At 44.5% G+C, this 20,989-nt stretch overlaps 1 protein-coding gene across 2 annotated transcripts; it reads left to right on the top strand.

Annotated features, from left to right (window-relative positions):
* The first annotated feature begins 10,183 nt into the window (after window positions 1-10,183).
* Window positions 10,184-20,181, top strand: LOC127294797 (protein CELLULOSE SYNTHASE INTERACTIVE 3). 2 transcript variants are annotated; one of them, XM_071818838.1, is made up of 7 exons: window positions 10,184-10,314; window positions 11,621-11,752; window positions 12,001-15,046; window positions 15,992-18,536; window positions 18,815-19,260; window positions 19,518-19,634; window positions 19,733-20,181. In XM_071818838.1, exons 2-7 carry the CDS (start codon window positions 11,670-11,672, stop codon window positions 19,889-19,891), a joined length of 6,396 nt encoding a protein of 2,131 aa, XP_071674939.1. In that variant the 5' UTR covers window positions 10,184-10,314; window positions 11,621-11,669; the 3' UTR covers window positions 19,892-20,181. The 2 variants fall into 2 exon arrangements, with proteins under 2 accessions (XP_071674939.1, XP_051180653.1); XM_051324693.2 differs by lacking the exon at window positions 10,184-10,314 and adding an exon at window positions 10,526-10,610.
* The last annotated feature ends 808 nt before the right edge of the window (window positions 20,182-20,989 follow it).

The following is a 20,989-nucleotide window of genomic DNA, read 5'->3' as shown; positions in this document are numbered from 1 at the left end:
AAAAAGGAAGAAAGAGCCAAGTGGTATCAACTAGATAGCATATGCCTCATACTTTGTTGGTCCAAACAAATATTAACATTCAGGGATGGGGTCAGCGAGGCCAGGTAGGATGCACAAGAGATTGATATTTGTGCCATCACACCAGGCTCACTGGCCCCACCCCAGATTGCACAAGTAGGGGACCAAACATTCTAATCATCGGCAAGTACAAATAAAATTAAAGACCAAATCATTTATAAAGAGAACCATTTAGCATGGAGCAGATGCTCCATAGGGATTATTCATCACTTGGTATAGACCAAGTGATGCTGGCAAAGGAGAGGCCAAGCAAGAACCAGTAAATCCAGTAAGTGATAGATATGCCTAAACAAGCAAGAACACATAGCATATCCCAGCTAACCAGATGAGACAAGTCTTGGTAGCCAACTGAATCACCTAGCACCACCTAGCCTTTTAAAACCATCAGAAACAGTCCATTTTTCTTCAAAGGATACCACAGTGGAATTCATTTACATGATCCCCTACTGTGAATATCTCTATTTTTATCAAAGCCAACAACTAATAGAAATTTATCATTACTCAGTTGAGTTCAAAACAAAGCTGGGGTACCATAAGGGATTAATCATCACTTGGTAGTAACCAAGTGATGCTGGCAAGATAGAGGCCAAGCCTGAGCTAGTAAATCCAGTAGAGATGGATATGCATAAGTAAGAAAGAACACATAGCCTATCCAAGTTAACCAGATAAAACCAACCTGGACAACTAACTTAATAACCTAGCATCACCTAGTCTTTTAAACCATCAGAAACTTCCCATTTTCTTCAAAGGATACCACAGTGGCATTCATTTACATGATTCCCTACTGTGAATATCTCTATTTTAGTATACCATCATAAGCATTCCATTTAAATCACACATTTTAGTATCTGTTCTTATCCAAATTTTTGCCTCAGCCTTTGCATCATTGGCTGAGCTAAGACATCAAGCATTTGGCCAGGGAGCATTCTTTCTTTTTAGGGAACTATATGAACTATATGCACATGATCTAGTAAGCATCCCCACTAATCAGAGCATTATAAGCATACCATAAGCTCACAAGAATCCATCAAGTAAATCATCAGGGGTCCAGAAAACTTGGGGTCCAGAAAACTAATGAGCCATCAAGATTAACAGTTAACCTCACTGAGCACAACAAATGAACCAGTAGCATTTCATGCATTTAAATGAACCAGTAGCATCAAATGAACCAGTAGCATTTCATTTTTTGCTATGAACCCTAAACCAGGGCATCAAATTCCTATGAACCCTAAGCCTGCAGGGCATCAAATTCAAAGAGGGGATCGAACCAGGGCATCACCGACGACGACAGCATTTCGTCGAGCATGTTGTGCTCGCGCGGGAGAGGAAGAGGGAGGGGCGGGGAGAAAGCTCACCGACGACGACGGCAGTTGTGGAGGAGCTCACTGACGACGACAGGGGTGGAGGTCGCGGCGGATCCTCCACCTTGACGCGGCGGCGGCTCCTCCACCTTGACGCCGCCCGGCCCCTCCTCCTCCACGCCGCAGCGACTTGTGCTGCTGGCGGCGGGGATGGGTGGAGCGTGGCGGCATGCGTCCCTCGCGGAGGAAGGCGGCGGCGGCGGTGACGGCGACGGCGACGGCAGCGCTCGCCATGGAAGGCGGCGGCGCGCGGCAGTAGGGAGAGGGGAGAGAGTGGTACGGGCGAGGGAGGGGTACGGGATGATATAGGAGGTGTTATATCTGTGGCGCACCCGCGCCAGTGCGCCACAGAACGCGTTATTTCAGTGGCGCACCGAGGCTAGTGCGCCACAGAATACGTTATTTCTGTGGCGCACCAAGTGCAGTGCGCCATAGAAAAAGTAAAACCAATGATTGGGCGTGACAGGGCGTGGGCCCCACCAAGTTTTTGTGGCGCATGGTTTCCCGGTGCGCCACAAAACTAAGCTATTTCTGTGGCGCACCGTGCCTGGTTTGCCACAAAATAATTTTCTGTGGCGCATTTTTAGTGGTGCGCCATAGAACTAAGCTCCACCTATAAGAGTTTCCCTACTAGTGTTGAACTCTGGTCGTTGGGGTGCGCCACTGCGACCCTAACCACTGGACTAAGCTCATGTCGTCCTTATGGGTTGGCTCTATTAAACAAGAGCTAGGTCATGGAAGAAATAAGTGGTTTCGGCCAGGAAAAGCGAAACAAATCTTGATTCTTCGCCACATCTTTGTCATTATTTACCTCTTTGGACTGGAGGACGGTGGTCTTGGTGTTGGAAGTTGGTTAAGAAAGTGTAGTGGCGAGGCGTGACAGCTATGATAAGAAGTATGTGGGTGTGAGGGAAGTATGTGATGGGAATTTTCCTACACCATTGGGGTAAGAGGGTAAACGTACGTGTACCGGCTCATGTGACTACTTGTTGGAATGTTCTAGAAGGTGACGTGCTCATTACAATATGTCCATGTATACTAAATTAAGCGTTGTTTTGGGTTTTAGGTGATCCTCATTCCTAGTGCATCAACTAATGTGGAGCCGATCAATCAGTAGGTGTGGCTGCATATACGTGGTGCACGAAGGTGCCCAAAGTGGAAATTATGTTCCTCCTCCTTCTACGTTTCCCCAACCACGATGGATGCTAAGGGGTGAGATGTTGATTAAGAGGATTTAGGCTAGGATGTCCTCTTATTGTTACACATGCAAAATCAGAACAACCTTGTAAAACACTATTAGCATGGAAGTCTAAAGTGTGTAGTTTGTCAACATGACGAGATTGCTAAACATTTATTATTCTGGCACAAATTTCCTAAATTTATATGATCGGTCATTCAAATAGTTTCTAACTTATACCCACCTGATAGCTTTGCTAATATATTTGGCAACTGGCTAAATTACTGATTACGGTGGGAGCGCTTGTCACAATTTGGCCATTTTGGCTATGTAAAAGTGACAAGATAATTAATGAGTGAAAATTCTTCTCTAGTGCAGGTCTACAAGTGTGGAGAGAGATGTCTACATGGTTCGAAGAGATGACAAAGATTTTTTTGTATCCAACATGGATGGAGAGTGACCTCCGGATTGGTCCTCTATCACCTTATGGGTCTTCATGTTTCTGTGATGATAATTTGTATTGCGCCTTTTTAATTCTTTTTTTGCTTCGTTTGGATTAGTGCGGCTGTGTGTATAATCGTTATGCAGAAGTCATGTGTAATGCTTAAATCTTTTAAATAATAAAACGCCCTATCGAAAAAAATCACAGCTGGACGAAGTCACTGGAATCAACCCTACATATGGAGGAGGAGTGACATGTTTGTACATGAGAGACGGTGAGTAGATAATAATAATCACATGAGAGATGAAACATCACAATATTTAGCTCTATGGTTGCCCAATAATTCAATAATAATCTCATCGGAGGTGACTTTTGCTGCTAATATTTCCGATGCAGGGATGTTCTAATGTGCCAGATAAAGCAATCCTGCTGTTAGAAAAAATTAGGTAACTAGTAATTTAAATCAAAATCCTTGTGTGTAACGGAAGCGAACAGAACAATTGCATTATAATCACACCAAGTTGTACAAGGAACACGAGTTACAATAATTTAAATAGAAGGCCCTCCGGCCCAGATTTTTATATAAAGCCACACACAAGTAAGGTTCGGTACAACACCACACCGCACACACAATTGATAGAAGATGTTGTGAGACAAGCCCACACATTCAGCTCCCAGCGATACAAATCATGACAGAGCACCCACATCCCGGACCCCTCGCATGCCCCAAAGGTCGTCGTAGATGATCAAGGTCGAGATGTCGTCCTCATGTCGACTCAGACCGCGTCCGAGCGTAGAGCCTCCTGACGCCGCCCACCGCCAAGTCCAGCAAGTCCCTGTCCCTCGGTCTGACCAGAACCCTCCAACACTGCATATGTAAAGATAAATGGTAGAAGATGTCAGCCGGGTTGCCGATCAGCCTTCCCTCAATGGCTAGCTTATTACGTATGTTCCAAAGCGTCCAGCATTGAGCCGCAAACGTGAACTAAGCTAGCCTACGGAGGGGTTTAGGCAATCCCTGAGAGAGTGCGATGAAGTCCCCTGCCCCTGCCGGGTTCCAGTCACACGAAAGGAGCTCCCTCACCCCAGCCCACATAAGTCTTGCGGATGGGCAGGTGAAGAAGATGTGGTTGTAGTCCTCCCAGGCTCCGCAAAGCGCACACGTTCCATTGGAAGGACCATGCCGCTTAAGCAGCTGCTCTCCCGAGGGCAGCCGCCCACGGATCAATTGCCAGAGGAACACCTTAATCTTTGGTGGTACTCTAGTTCTCCACACATCCTTGAACGATGCGGTCGTCGCCCCTTGCGCCAGCCTAGCATAAACAGAGGAATTGGAGTACAATCCGGAAGGCTCCAAGGCCCATGAGACCTCGTCGTCTTCCGTGCTAGTAGGAAGTCCCTGTACCTCCCTGCACAAGTTGTCCCACTCCACTGTTTCGGCAAGACCAAATTGTCGCCTGAATCGAAGGCGCCATTCCCCTGGCACCCCATCGAGCACCCTTGCTCCATGGACGGTGATGAAAGGCGACTCACAGCAGCTGAAGAGTCTGGGAAATCTCGCCCTAAGTGGTCCGTTGCCCGTCCACCAGTCTGTCCAGAAATAGGTTCTTCTCCCGTTTCGAACCCTATGTTTTGCCCCCAGCTTGAAGTGCCATTTGATCTTTTGTATCGCATTCCAAAACTGTGAGCCATGAGTTGGTACCTCCCCCGCATAGAGATCCCTACCCCGCAGGTACTTCACCCTGATCAAGTCTGCCCAAAGACCTTCCGCCCCTTGATAGAGCTTCCAAATCCATTTCACCATTAGGGCGATATTCATGGACTTGGTGTTCATCACCCCAAGGCCCCCCAGCACCTTGGGTTTACATACCGTGGCCCAGTCCACCATGTGGTACTTGCGTTTGTCGCCCACGCCCTCCCAAAAGAAGCTTGAGCGCGGTCTATCCATAGCCTTATGCGTGCCGTCATGGAGCAAGTACATGCTCATTGCGAACAAAGGCATGCTAGACAAGCAGGAGTTGGTAAGCTCCAGGCGCCCCGCCGCCCCAAGGTACAACCCCTGCCATGGTTCGACCCTACGAGCCACGACCTCCGGGAGGAAGCCCCAGTCCGCTACCCTAAGCGGTTTATCGCTAATAGGTAGTCCCAGATACTTAATCGGGAACTTGCCCAGGCGACAATTGAGAAGGTTGGCCACCCTTTGTTGGGCAGTCCCGGAGACCCCCATGACCACAACCTCACTCTTGTCGAAATTGATCTTCAGACCCGACATGTTCTCAAAACACAGGAGCAGGGTCTTCAGATTCGCAATACCCACCCCTGTGGGTTGAGTTACAATAATGGAACGAGCCATCCAAAATCAGTGGAAAAGACGACGGGCAGGCGAGCTATATATAGTACAGTACACGACGACGACGGGTTACTGTGGTCTCTGGTCGATTTTACGGTAGCAGAAGAGATAGACTAGAAACCCTGAAACACGGGAGCACGCCAGCGACGAGGATCCCCAGGCCGGTGCCTCCCGGGTTGGCCCTCATCGTCTCCAATTCTCCATGGCTATGAGGTAGAAGAGCCTACACGTGGTCACGGCATACAATATCTGCACGCGTAATAATCTTAGCATTATGAGTATCCATCCACGCACAACACATAACCCAGGCAGAAATTAGAAGAAATACATATGACTAACCACTGTGGTGATGATGAGCGCTGGCTCGGGGATGCCGAGGAAGCTCCGTTCGGGTTTGCGCGACGCTCGCCGGACCTTTTCGCCGGAACTCTGCATGATCGGTCAGCGGTGAATTTGCGATCTGCCAACAAACACTTGCGCCGCGTTTCTCTTACTTCTTTGGCTGTGGTGCTTATTACATGGTCAGGTTCACCGGGCGTGTCACGGAGACACAAACAGGCCCATACTCGGTAGTGACTTGTGAATTCTGATCAAGGTCCGATGCGGAGAACGCTGGCCCGTTTTATACACACAGGTTCCCTGCAATACACATCTGACACACCAAAAAATTAGATCCACGTGACAATGATTATGCGATAATATTGGAAAATACATCCATGCTCATGGATGCCAAGCACCCATGACATCCAAAAAAAAAAAAAGTAATTCAGAAGGGCAAAAAAAATCGAATCCTTTTAGAAACCAAAGATGATCAAGTATTGTACTCCTATAAAAATGTTCGGGCTCGAAATGAATTTCATGAAATCATGGGCAAAAAAGACAAAATCGAACATGCCCATGTCCATGTACTATTCACGATATATTCGTCATAGATTTCTGTTTATTGCCCAGGAGACCATGAAAGTTATTTCGTCCCCAAATATTTTTATACGATTACAATACTTAATCGTCTTTTGTTTCCAGGAGGATTTGGATTTTTTATATTTGAAATTACCACGAAATTTGGGGTTTATAGGATGCATAGCACCCATGTGCCAAAAATTCGCGTCCGATAATATTCTACTATTAAATACTATATATACATACACTAGATTTTCTTAATGTTCATATATCTAATCATAAACTAGAAATCTCTATCAAGATATTCTTTAGCATATGATTTGGAGATATCTATTAAGATAGGTAAAGATACACACAAATATATGAACTAGATTAATGCAAAATGTAACCGATAAAACATGTTTTTTTCTCACATTTAAAAAGATCCAGTTTAGACATCTTTGTAAAGATGCAATGTATTAAAATATATGTAGTTTTATTACAACATGGTTTAAATCTAGTACAACATGTTATCCATGTTTGTGAATTAACGTAAATGAGATATAAACAATTATAAAATATTAATATAAACAATTATATTTATTTTAAATAACGTCGTGCCCATAATTTGCATTGACCGAAATCACCTTTTCTAGTTTGCCCTCAAGTCCGTACAATAAGACAATATTAAGAAAAACAAGGGGACTTTGCATGTGGAACAACATGTTGGATATATTAGCACTTTTCCGCATGTTTTAACTAAGATAGAAAATAGATAAACCACGACTAAAAGGAGGATAATGAAACTAGTCACAACATCTAACAAAGATTATAATAAGAACACTTCTGAACAAGATACTAGAGCTAGAAATTGCATCATGGTCTCGACTAGAAGAATATAGGCCACTTGGGCCTTTGGGATTTTAAGGAATTGTGGACTAAGTTAAATTGGCTAGACCTATTTTAGGCAAAATTCCAACACAACAGAATCAAGACAACCTTCTCGGTTTGAGTAAGGGGTTTTGAATTGAGAAATGGATTTTGCAATCTAATACTACCAAGGAAACATGTGCAATTGTCAAACTACCACTTACACATCTGGATTCACAAACAAACAAAATTGTAATCAAATAAGATTGAAAAACATTGGGGTATCTTAACATTCATCCTTGTAGATAGGTTGTTGTGATCTAGTGATCAAAGAAAGATTCCTCACATTGGCCGACAATTTGAGAGGCCAAATCTTACTACAAATAGATGGGGATGTGGTATCCTCCGTTGATGAGCTCGTGTCCCCAGGATTTTCGACGCATTCCGAATGATCAACACTTGAATGATTGGCATGGTATATTTCTCAAAATTGCAAACACTTGAACGATTGGCTGGGTATATTTCACGGAGTATTATTATGTTTTATTTGATTTTGGATTACGTACAGATCTGCTCCAAAAGATTATGTAAATGTTAAAATGCCGGGTCAAATAAGGCGTTCCCTTGGCTTTGTGTTGGGTGTTACTTCTGACTAAATATAAATTTATCTAAAACAGAATTGACATGGGATGCATATTGTAAGTTTTGATTTCCTTTTTCTGCGGGGAAAAAAGCTGCAGCATTTTTTTTAACTGTCCTATGGCCCGGCTAATTAACTAGACCGACGTGCTATTCGTTAGGGATGAGCAAGACTCGCCACGGCGTCCACTTCCTTCCAAGACAATGCGAATGATGGATGGAGTGAGTACTCTCTCCCTTCAAAAGAAAAGAAAAAGGAATGAGTACGTACACTCTCGGCAATGATCAGTCTCGTACAACGGCGACCACCATGACCATACGGCATGCACGTACTGTACATACGAATCCGTACACCCCACGATCTATACCCAGAGAGAAAGGTCGCCGTGATTCCGTCACGCTGCCGGACCCGGGTCGGGCCCAGCCACGCTGTCCCGAGTGCCACTGACGACCGGGGTCCACGCCGAGCCAGCCAGTTGCCGTTGCGAGCAGAGCACGTGAGGGAAAGGCGAACCCCACGTTGCTGACGCACGCCACCGGTAAAGAAAATGGCCCCAGCCGAGAGAGCGGCCGTTGGATCTCCAGGCCCGCACACTGACCCGTGGGCCCCGCGAGGACCAGACGCCTCCTGACCCCACGTGTCAGAGAGCGCGCGATCTGTCGCGAGACGTTGGTCGCCAGAATGGAGGGACCAGTACTACCCGGGGACTGGGAGTTTGCTGTTTTTGCAGATTGGTCCTTCCGTCGTGCTGATATTGTTTACGGATCTATTGCCAGCTACCGGTAAACAAAGAGAAAAGGATCACTGTGCCAGCTAATGCTTGTCGTTTCTGTGCTGCCTTCTCGCTTCCTTGGCAGAAAAGGAAACACTTTGCCTGCTTTCGTGGTTTTCAGATCGCAAAGTGTGAGGTTCCCAACTTTTGAGCATATATATGTTGGTTTGATGCATTTCAAGCTCACCCCTCGCCTCACTATGGAAATGCATTCATGGGTATATTAAGCAGTAATCACCTAAACAAAACTCGGTGCGTGAGCTGGTGTACAATGAACCAACGGCTCGCACGATGGATGATATTTACAATCTTGGTCTCCTTTTCACTCAGTTTACAAAACCTCAACTTTGCGCAAAGGTAAAATACAGACTATATGATTCTGCCCCTAATTGTCTAGCTGCACGATATCTATTCTGGTGCTATCATAAAAAATGGAAAAATATTTCAAAATATGCTAGATGATCCAAGAATTTTTAGTTCTTTCTTTAGAATTGTAGGACCTGCATCCCGTTTTAAATTCCTCCACTGAATCACAATTAATCTTGATGCCTATATATATAGGGAACACTTACTCTTGATGGTGTCATCGGTGATGGCTATGTTTTACATGGATCATACGTCACCCGATAACCTCTAGAGTACAAAAATGGAAAAACAAACATCTATGCATCATTTGGGCACTGCTAGATAGCGCGCATCCCTGGGTGTGATCGACTTTCTCGACATCCAACATATGTTGTCAGAACGGCCGAAGGGGGAATGATAGCACCGCTTCCATTTCCCCGCTAGTAGCACCAACCGAACTGCCGCCACCCATGTCTAGTATCGCTGCCGCGTCGTATTGCCACCACGCCTTGCTCAAAGATCCGCCTTCGCCGTCCGACTACCACCCCGTTCGTCTCTAGAGCCGGTGACCTGCACCCTCAAACCTAAGATTCCGGCCTCGCCTTCGATGGCACCGTCGCTACCACTTTGAGCACCGCTTCAAGTGGGGTCACTACTAGTTGAATCCGTCTATGTCATCTACGCTCGATGGTTATGTTCCCTGGCCTTCTTTATATTCCTCTCCCGGTTCATTTTTTGTCGCAGGAAAGGGGGACATATGAGGAGATAAGACGAGCAGATAAGGTGGGCCCAACGAGACGCGTGTCGCGCGTTCACTGCGTAACAAAGCTTCTTCGGTTTTTATTACCATTTACAAAAGTGTTGTGCACGTGGTAAGGGATGCCGCACGCCTAACTAATTGCACTAGTACCCAGTGGTAAAAGTTTTCCGATAACGGCGGTGGTTAACAGGTGAGTGGCTAAGTAGCACAAAATTCTCAAAACAGAGAAAATTCATGTGGACACATCTAATAACTAGAAATTTGATCCCATGATCAACTCGAGCACTCCCACCTTTCAAAAAATGCTTCCACTAGGCACACATTGATTTTCCTGCGATCTGCCCGTTACTACCAAAAGAGGGGCGCAATCAATTTCCACTTCACCACCCAGGTGGTTGTCCACTTCCATTACCGTAATAACGCGACAATGGCAGGAGTGATCCGCCAAAACGCCCACCCTCCGCTTCCCCTCCCTCTCTCCACCCCAAAGCTTTCACACGCATCTCCCTCTGTCGCCAAGAACACTTCACACTTCACACTCGCGCGCAGTGGGCGACCGGAGCGAGAGCGAGACCAGGCGCCGTCTCCAGCAGGCCTCCTCCGCCCCATCCTCGTCGCCGGACGCCGCTGCCCGCCCACGGTGAGTCCAGGCCACCCACTCCCCCCCGTCAATCTCACGTCGCGTGGTCTGCCGCGACCGAGCCACCGTCGGCGCCCAATTGGACCGATTCGTGCCCGTTTCGGGGGATTTCAATTTTTATCTGGGCGTTTCTTGAGCTGTGCCGGCCGAGATCTCGTGATTGGCGGCTCCGTCGGCGCCGCGAGGGACGAGGACGCGCGGCGGGATTTCTTGCGCTTCGGCTGATATGACCGGCAGGGGGCCTTCGGTTCGGCGGCGGCGGCGCGGGGAGCGATCTGCGGAGGGCCGTAAAGCCCGTAATTCTCTGGACATTCTCTGCGCCAACCGTTTTCGTCTTACTTTGTTCTTCGTAATAATTAAAGTCTGGTTGGCCTGATCTTCTTACTGTAGAAACTTGGTAATTAATGTCTGGTTGGCCTGATCTTATAGTGTGGAAAAAGTGTGCTTTTCTCTGGTTCGTGATCTGCGTAGTATATAGACAAACGGTGCTTGCGATTTCAGAGTAGTTGAACCCACCCTGTGCAGTGGTACACTTGTGCACTTCTGGTTGTCTTAACCCCGGTTAATGCTAGCAGTACCATAGTTCCTAGCCTAGCCCCATTTACTCGCACCTGATTTGTGCAACGCCCTGCTGCTGGTGGAGGCTGTTGTTTCTTGCGGGTGGAGGGCTGCTGGCTCCTAACGGTAGCATCACCGTGTTCCTTTTATTTCGTGAATCGGGGATTTCACTTTCTCTTGAAGCCGGGGCAATGCTAGGGTTGTTTGGAGCTCACTGCCGTATATATTTAACGTGGGCGCCCTGCGGCTGAGGTGTCTAAGGGATGTTTTTACTAGTGAAGCCACATAATCGGGGGATTGGGTGATAGATCAAAGGCGACAATTTTGATTTCTCATCTTTGATAGTTTAAACTGGTGGAATTGGTGGAAAGTACCATTTGTTTGTACGTATCTCTGCCATGACGATTCTTGCACCGCCAGCTGGTTGCCGTGAGGAAGGGGTGTTGCTTGTGCTGGTTCTTCGGTTTTTTTCATTTCCTTGAATTGGATCCACGGAATTGTGACCAGAATGGATTTTTTTTTTATCAGCTACTCTAGTTTGATGGTTACAACATTTCCTTACATACGCTAGCTGTTCGAACTGGATCTGCTGACTGTGGCAGTGTGGATATCATGCTATGCATCTTTTACTATGTCACTCTTAAATTTATTATCTTGGTAACCACATGCTTTAGGCGGTAACCTTTCCGTCATTTGGGTATCACATAAGTTACTTTGTTATGCTAAATACTTTCAGTTTGTCTTGTAGGTGGACATATAAAACAATTAAGGCCGTAAAACTTGGCAACTGTTCAATCATGTCGATTTCCAACTCAGCAGAGCCTCGAGGCTCCCGAGAACCGACTTCACCTGCACCGTCCACATCATCTTCTAGATCAAGGTATAAACGATCTCGTTTTGTTCACTCTTCTTTTGTTATGCTTATGAGTTGGGACTTGGGACTAATCAGAAAGTGAATATTGTTGTGCACTGGGATTGAGCGCTTTGCAAAACTAGCGCAGCTTCTTTGACTTGTTAGTTGTTACATCATCATTTCGCAACACTTCGTGTTTATTTCAACTTTTCAAGCATTTGTTTGTCTCTTTATTGTTCAAACTTTTTAACTATTGTTTGCTTATTACTATATAGGGAAGCATGCAATCTTGCAGAAGTCGATGATCCTGAAAGTGCAATGTCCACAGTTGCTCGATTGCTGGAGCAGTTACATGGTAGCATGACGTCAGTAGCAGAGAAGGAAGTGTCAACCAAACGATTGCTTGAACTCGCCAAAGCAAAAAAAGAGGCAAGGATTTTAATAGGTAGCCATTCTCAGGCTGTGCCATTATTTGTATCTATCCTTAGAAGTGGGACATCTTCGGCCAAAGTAAATGCTGCAGCCCTACTTAGTGCACTCTGCAAGGAAGAGGATCTGCGTGTCAAAGTTCTCCTAGGAGGTTGTATACCACCCTTACTCTCTCTCTTGAAGTCTGAATCTTCTGAAGCAAAAAAGGCTGCTGCGGAGGCTATTTTTGAAGTGTCTTCAGGTGGTCTTTCAGATGATCACATAGGCATGAAAATATTTGTGACGGAAGGTGTTGTGCCGACTCTTTGGGATTTGCTCAACCCTAGATCACGTCAAGATAGAGTAGTCGAGGGCTTTGTGACGGGGGCTTTAAGGAATCTCTGTGGGGACAAAGATGGTTATTGGAAGGCCACACTTGAAGCTGGTGGAGTAGAAATTATTACCAGCCTTCTTTCATCCAAGAATACTGCTTCACAGTCAAATGCTGCCTCCCTCTTGGCACGGCTGATCTCTGCTTTCGGTGATAGCATTCCTAAAATCATAGCAGCTGGGGCTATTAAGGCTCTTCTTCAGCTTTTGAAGCGAGACGATGACATTGCTGTTCGTGAAAGTGCTGCTGATGCTTTGGAGGCCCTATCTTCCAAGTCTACTACTGCAAAGAAAGCTGTGGTGGATGCAGGTGGCCTCCCTGTTTTGATTGGAGCTGTTGTAGCGCCTTCAAAAGAGGGCATGCGGGGGGATACCTGCCATTCTCTACAAAGCCACGCTGTTTGTGCTTTATCAAATATTTGTGGTGGAACAACATCTTTGTTGCTTTATCTGGGAGAGATCTGCAAATCACCCCAGTCAGTCCCCCTTGCTGACAGTCTTGGAGCACTTGCATATACATTGATGGTGTATAATGGTTCTGATGGCAAATCCTTTGATCCAGTTGAGATAGAAAGCATTTTGGTTGCGCTCCTAAAATCCAATGACATTAAGCTTGTGCTTGATCGTATTCTTGAAGCTTTAGCTAGTCTATACGGAAATGCATGTTTCTCTGGCAGACTTGATCACTCAAATGGAAAGAAGGTTCTTGTTGGGCTGGTAACTATGGCTTCTGATGATGCTCAAGAATATCTTGTTCATGCTTTAACTAGCTTGTGCTGTGATGGTCTTGGACTGTGGGAGGCTCTTGGAAAGAGAGAAGGAGTTCAGTTGCTAATATCATTACTTGGTCTTTCTAGTGAGCAGCACCAGGAGTATGCAGTTTCTTTATTGGCTATCCTGAGTGATGAAGTAGATGACAGTAAGTGGGCAATAACAGCTGCTGGAGGTATCCCTCCACTTGTTCAACTGCTGGAAACAGGATCTCAAATGGCAAAGGAGGAGGCAGCCCATATCATATGCAACCTGTGCTGTCACAGTGATGATATCAGGGCATGTGTTGAGAGTGCAGGGGCTGTTCTGGCGCTAATTTGGCTTCTAAAGAGTGATAGTCCTCGTGGACAAGAGGCATCAGTCAAAGCATTGAAGAAGCTTATACGATCTGCCGATTCTGCAACAATTAATCAGTTGTTGGCACTGCTGCTCAATGACTCAATAAGCTCAAAGGCACATGTCATTACAGTTCTTGGGCATGTCCTTCTGCTGGCTCCTCAGAGAGAACTAGTTCAGAATGGAGCTCCAGCTAATAAAGGCCTTAGATCTCTTGTTCTTATTCTTGACTCGTCAAACGAAGAATCTCAGGAATATGCTGCAACTGTGCTGGCTGATATTTTCAGTATGCGTCAGGATATTTGCGACAGCTTAGCAACTGATGAAATTGTTCAGCCGTGCATTAAGCTTTTGACAAGTGGAAATCAAGTTATTGCAACACAATCTGCTCGAGCTTTAGGAGCACTCTCATGCTCGGCTAATACCATCTCGAAGAATAAGATGTCATGTATAGCTGAAGGTGATGTGCAACCTCTCATAGAGATGGCAAAGACATCATCCATTGATGCTGCTGAAGCAGCCATTGCAGCATTGGCAAATATCCTATCAGATTCTCTGATTGCTAAAGGAGCGCTAGATGACAATATTGTCCAAGCTTTGATTAGAGTGCTAAAGGAGGGGAGCTTAGAAGGCAAAATTAGTGCTTCACGGTCACTTCATCACTTGCTCAACCAGTTCCTACTCACTGAAGTTTTTCCAGATTACTCATTGTGCTGTTTTGTAATTCATGCACTGCTCGTGTGTCTATCAGGCATCGGTTTGGAAAATGTTACTAGTTTGGATCCCCTGGATGTACTTGCTTTAATGGCGATGACGATGGAGAGTGGTCATTTCAAGCCCCCTTTGTGGACTGCTTTTCTGGAATGTCCAGAAAGTTTAGAACCTTTAGTCCGCTGTATCAGTGTTGGGCTTCCCCCAATTCAAGATAAGTCAATTCAAATTATCACAAGGCTATGTCAGAAGAAATCTTCGCTGCTTGGGGAGCACATAAACAGAAGTCAAGGATGCATTGGTTCTCTTGCTTGTCGAGTTATGGAATCAACTAACATGGAAATAAGAATCGGCAGTGCAATCATCCTTATATCTGCTCTGAAGGACAATAGAGAACATTCAGTTGAAGTTATTGAAGCATCAGGACATCTGAGGAGTCTAATATCTGCAGTCATTGATATGTTGAAGCAGTATTCCACTTCAACATCTCTAGACATTGAAGTTTGGAAACCTTATGCGGATAAGAGTTTGTTCAACTGTGAGCAGGATGACGTGCCTGACTCAGGAAAGGTTTTGGAAGAAACTGTGGCACATTTGCTCTCACTTATTTGTTCTTTTCATCCTAGGAGCAAACTTACTGTTATGGACCTTGGTGGTGTTGACATTGTTTCTGAAAAACTTGCTAGCCACATTGCTAACCGGCAGGTGCATGTTTCAGCTTTTAACTTTCTATTTTCCATTGTGTTGAATTACACTAATTTTCTAACTCTTTAACTGCAATCACTTGCTGATAAATTTAAGCTTTTACTTTGAACTACCGTGCTGTTTGAGCCCGCTATACATCAAGATAATTTTTTAAAAATGCTACTTTATGGGCCATGTATGTATTTGATTCTGTATCCATTACTTCAAACTGTTACCTTTACTAGTTAGTTGGTTCTTTTTGGGTCCAAGGTTTCCCAATCCATGTTATACTACACTACTTGGTACCTCAAGGTGCTCTTGACAGTAATGTGGGTAGCTTGATGAGTGTGGACAAATGTAACTCAGGCAACTCATAGCCCGTTTTTTCAAAATTTCAGAGAAAGCATTTTGAAGATTCAAAAGAATCTGAAAAAAATATCTTGATGTAAATAATGTTGTACTTTAGGACCATGCAAAATCTCAACTAGAGATACCTTATATTTGGGGCTACACAAAAATGATAAAATCTGGCATCTAAAGTAGTGAATAATGCAAAATTTGAAACATCTCAAATCTGTCAGATTTTTTCATTTTTGTGTAGCCCTGATTGTAAGGTATTTCGAGTTGAGATTCTCCACGTTCGTAAAGCACAACATTATCTACATCTTGATTTTTTTAATCTACAAAGTGCTGTTTTTAATTTTGAAAAGAAACAGGGTATCTGTAGCTTGGGCTACACGTTGGGTTTTCCGTAGCTTAGTCTCAATTTGGTCACTACTGACTAGTGTAGAAGGGTGAAGAGTAATAGATGCACTGATGGTGTGATATTTTTACTCTTAAGTGTGAAAATATTTTACTCTATCCTGTAAAAGAATGGCTACCTTTTCTCTCTTTTCAGTTTGGAACTATTTTTACCTGGGTCTTTCCCTTGACAAAGTCAAATATTTGAATTGCTCTGTGTTACAGGAACAAGATGATGATTCAGAGAGCGTGTGGGCTTGCGCCCTTCTCTTGGCTACTTTATTTCAGGATTCAGTGGTTGTTCAATCTTCAGCAATAACACGTGTTGTACCTTCTTTAGCTTCATTGCTAAGATCTGATAAGATAATTGACAAGTACTTTGCTGCTCAGTCACTGGCTAGCCTGGTTGGCACCGGAAGCAGAAGTATACAGCTTGCTATTGCAAACTCTGGTGCAGTTGCGGGTGCTGTAGCTATGATTGGACAGATAGAATCTGATATGCCAAATCTTGTTACAATGGCTGAAGAATTCAAGTTAGCAGCGAATCCGAGTCAGATAATATTGGGAAGTCTTTTTGAGCTTGAAGATGTTCGTACAGGTGCTACTGCTCGAAGGTCCATACCCTTGCTAGTGGATATACTCAAACCAATGGCAGACAAACCAGGTGCACCTCTGGTTGCTTTGCACTTGCTGACTCAACTAGCAGAAGGTAGCGAAACAAATAAAGTTGCTATGGCAGAGGCTGGAGTTGTAGATGCTTTAACTATGTATCTATCTTTAAGCCCGCAAGACTCAACTGAAACTACCATTATCAATCTACTAGGGATCTTATACAGAAACCCTGATCTGCTTTACCATGAATCCACTCTTAGCACTTTGAATCAACTTGTAGCTGTCTTACGTTTGGGCTCAAGAAATTCCAGGCTTAGTGCAGCAAGGACATTGCAGAACCTATTTGAATCAGAGAGTATAAGAGATACAGAGGTGGCTAGGCAAGCTATTCAGCCGTTACTTGACATGCTTGAGTCAGGAACAGAAATAGAACAGCAAGCCGCACTTGGTGCTCTAATCAAACTTTCTGCCGGGATTATCTCAAAGGCTTCAGCTATGTTTGATGTAGAAGGCAATACAATTGAAAGCCTCTATAAAATTTTATCCTTCAGTTCGTCCTTAGAGCTTAAGAAAGATGCTGCTCAGCTCTGCTATGTTTTATTTGAGAACTCAAACATACGGGCATCACCGATTGCCACAGAATGTCTTCAGCCCCTGATATCATTAATGTCATCAGGCTCTAGTTTGGTTGTTGAACCAGCTGTCTGCGCTCTCAGCAGACTACTGGATGAAGAACACAATTCAGAGATTGCTGCAACTAGTGATGTTGTTGATCTTCTTGTTAGTTTTGTTCCTGGAACAAACTACCAATTGTCAGAGGCGTCTATTGCTGCTCTCATAAAGTTGGGTAAGGACCGTCCAAACTGCAAACTTGACATGGTTAAAGCTGGTGTCATTGAGCATGCACTTGATATGATTCTGGATGTTCCTGTTTCTGTTAGTTCATCCATTGCCGAGTTACTTCGCATTTTAACAAACAACAGTGGCATTGCTAAAAGTTCTGCTGCTGCAAAAATGGTGGAACCACTTTTCTTGCTTTTACGTCGCCCTGATGTTACCATGTGGGACCAGCACAGCGCATTGCAAGCACTTGTAAATATTCTGGAGAAACCTCAGAGCCTAGCAGCATTGAAGTCAACCCCAAGTCAAATTATCGAGCCATTAATATCATTTCTTGAATCTCCCTCTCAAGCAATCCAACAACTGGGCACAGAGGTGCTGTCACATCTTCTGGAACAGGAACATTTTCAACAAGATATCACTACAAAACATGCAGTTGTCCCTCTGGTGCAGCTTGCTGGTATTGGAATCTTGAGCTTACAACAAACTGCAGTTAAAGCACTTGAAAACATATCTCAGAGTTGGCCAAAGGCTGTAGCAGATGCAGGTGGAATATTTGAACTTTCTAAGGTAATTGTCCAGGATGACCCTCAGCCAAGTCAAGCATTATGGGAGTCTGCAGCACTTGTATTATGTAATGTTTTGCGTTATAGCTCTGACAACTATGTTAATGTCTCAATGGCTGTACTTGTAAGGCTGCTGAACTCCACCATGGAGAGTACAGTCACAATAGCTCTCGGGGCTCTTCTAGTGCAAGAGAAAAGTAATTCACGGTGTGCTGTAGCCATGGCTGAGGCTGGGGCTGTACGTGCACTGATGGAGCTCCTTAAGAGTCATCGTTGCGAGGAATCTGCAGCAAGGTTGCTTGAAGCACTGATAAACAATGCAAGGGTCCGAGGAACGAAAGTTGCCAAACACTCGATTGCTCCTCTCTCACAGTATCTGTTAGATCCTCAATCAAAGAATCAAGCAGCTAAGTTTTTGGTGACTCTTGCACTAGGTGACATTTTCCAGCATGAAGCACTTGCAAGAGCAAGTGACTCTGTATCTGCCTGCCGTGCTCTTGTAAGCATACTTGAGGACCAGCCTACAGAAGATATGACAATGGTTGCTATTTGTGCACTCCAAAGCTTGGTGATGCACAGCAGGACAAACAGGCGCGCTGTTGCGGAGGCTGGAGGCATTTTGGTTGTACAAGAGTTGCTTCTGTCTCCAAATGTAGATATTGCAGGACAGGCTGCTCTTCTAATCCAGTATCTTTTTTCGAATCATACACTTCAAGAATACGTGTCTAATGAGCTCATCCGCACTCTTACTGGTTAGTCTTTAATCTTTCTACTGGAATCAGATTTACTTTAATATTACCCTTCTGTTTTCCCTGTTCTCATTTTGGCTATGATGACCTATATCTCATTTAAATTGAATTTTATCCCATAATTGCAAAGCTATCAATCACCATCAGCATCTGACTGTTCCAACTGATTGATCAGATGTGTTAAGTAATAAATAAATAATCAAGTTCCAAGTACTGAATAGCCCTTCACTGTTATGTTTGTACTTTTTAATCTGAACTGCAATTTCTTGCAACTTTCTTAGAAAGTGAGCTGCTCTCTACATCAAGTATCAATGAAGTTATTCTGAGGACCATACATGTGATGTTCAGCAACTTCAGAAAGGTTCGGTTTTCCGAGGCAGCAACATTGTGCATACCCCATCTGGTGTGTGCCCTGAAGGATGGAAACGAGGCTGCCCAAGAGAGTGTGCTAGACACCCTTTGCTTGCTCAAAGAGTCTTGGCCCCAAATGAATGAAGATATTGCTAAAGCCCAGTCGCTGATTTTGGCTGAGGCTATACCTATACTACAGATGCTTATGAAGACCTGTCCTCCCAGTTTTCATGACAGAGCTGAAAGCTTACTGCATTGCTTGCCTGGTTGCTTGACGGTGACCATCTTACGTGGGAATAACTTAAAACAGACAATGGGTAGTACAAATCCGTTTTGTTGCCTGCAAATAGGCAATGGCCCTCCAAGGCAAACCAAGGTATGTTCTCCAAGACGGGTCTTTCCCTTTATAATACAGCTCTGTTGCACGTTTTCTCTGCACCCAGTAATTCCAGTTAAATGAGCATTGCGAACATGTTTCGGAGCCGGATAAATTAAAGCGCATATCACTGTTATGCACTTGTCAGCTTTCCATACAAGATTCTCCGTAGTATAGCATTTGCTGGATACGCATAATAACTTCCTACTTGATATATTTGTCAAGTCTTTGATTGCTGATATTTGCATTGTTGCCAGGTGGTTAGCCATAGCATCTGCCCAGTCTGGAATGAGGGATTCACCTGGTTATTTGACATCCCCCCAAAAGGGCAGAAACTGTATATTTTGTGCAAAAGCAAAAATACATTTGGAAAGGTATGGTGTAACAGCATCTTTTTCTTCTTTTTCCTTTTATTGTACTTATTTTTTTTTGCCTCTAGTCATCTGTCTAAAACGTAACAACTTCCCTTCAGTCAAACCTTGGAAGAGTGACCATCCAGATCGACAAAGTCGTGACCGAGGGAGTATACAGCGGGTTCTTCAGCCTCAGCCACGATGGCGGCAAGGACGGCTCGAGAACATTGGAGATAGAGATCGTATGGTCAAACAGACCGTCGAACGACAGCATGTAGCATGCCTAATTTCACCTGGCTATTGCAGTCATCGCTTCCATGTAAATCTGCCCCCCAATATACATTCACATTCATTGGATTTTAGAAATCTACATCGCCTACAGACAGCTGCTTCATTCAATTATTCAGAGGTGGTTTTTGTAGCCTCTATAATAGGATGTAAACAGATTTCGGACCGGCTATATTTTTTTTTGTATAGGTGCGGTTTTTTTTCGTGTAACTGTAATTTGGAGTAGGTTTGAAGATACAGAATGTGGTGCACGTGCTATCTGGTTGCTGTTCTTTTGGTGTGTTTTGCAGGCATTTTGATGTTGTATGTTGAAAGCTGTAGGCTCGTTTTGAGCACGCTTTGGAAGGAAAAGTAGGACCCTTCATTGTATTTCATCATTTATGCTAGATTGCTAGCTGAGAGCGGACATATGGAGCCTGAGCTCTCTCATTAGAGCTTGGCATTTTCAAAATATTAAAATCAGATTTTAGAAGTTCCACAATATTCTGAAATGGTGTACTATAGAACATGTAAAAAAAATCTGAAAATATGTTGTGTTTTGGGGTACACACAAGTCAAAAAATGGTGGCTTTAAAAATGCAAGCAAGTAAGAACTCGATTTCCCTCTTTACAAAATGAGGAATGCTTCTGTGCTTTCCAGCATTTTTTTGCACGACTTCTAAAACAAACGAAAGGCTGTGATTAGAAGAGATAATCCACCTGCGTTCATTAAGGAAAGGGCCAGTTTAGTCACTACGCATTAGTTTCCATTCGTTAATATCCACTCCACAGCGGGGCTGAAACCGCAGCGTGCGCAACTGCCCACAACCCACGTACTCGTTCTAATGGCTGCCGTATTAAGTCAAGGCAGGCGGCCGGACATAGAGGAGATGGCTGATCATTCGTCGGTATTCAACTCTTCGTGCACACGGGAATACGTCGTGAGAGGAGTAAATGACGAGAAACTACCATATTACAAACGATTATGTCTTAAAACTAGTAACATTGTGCAATGCGACACATAACTACCACTTTTGAGGCTTGGTCGAGACGCGGAGCACTGATTCTGCCAATTACCATTGTTAAGTCGTTTTCTAACCGTTCGACCC

Source organism: Lolium perenne, chromosome 4, assembly GCF_019359855.2.
Source record: "Lolium perenne isolate Kyuss_39 chromosome 4, Kyuss_2.0, whole genome shotgun sequence".
Classification (NCBI taxonomy): Eukaryota; Viridiplantae; Streptophyta; class Magnoliopsida; order Poales; family Poaceae; genus Lolium; species Lolium perenne.
Note: the sequence above shows the minus strand (reverse complement) of the source record. Positions and strands in the feature narration are given on the sequence as shown.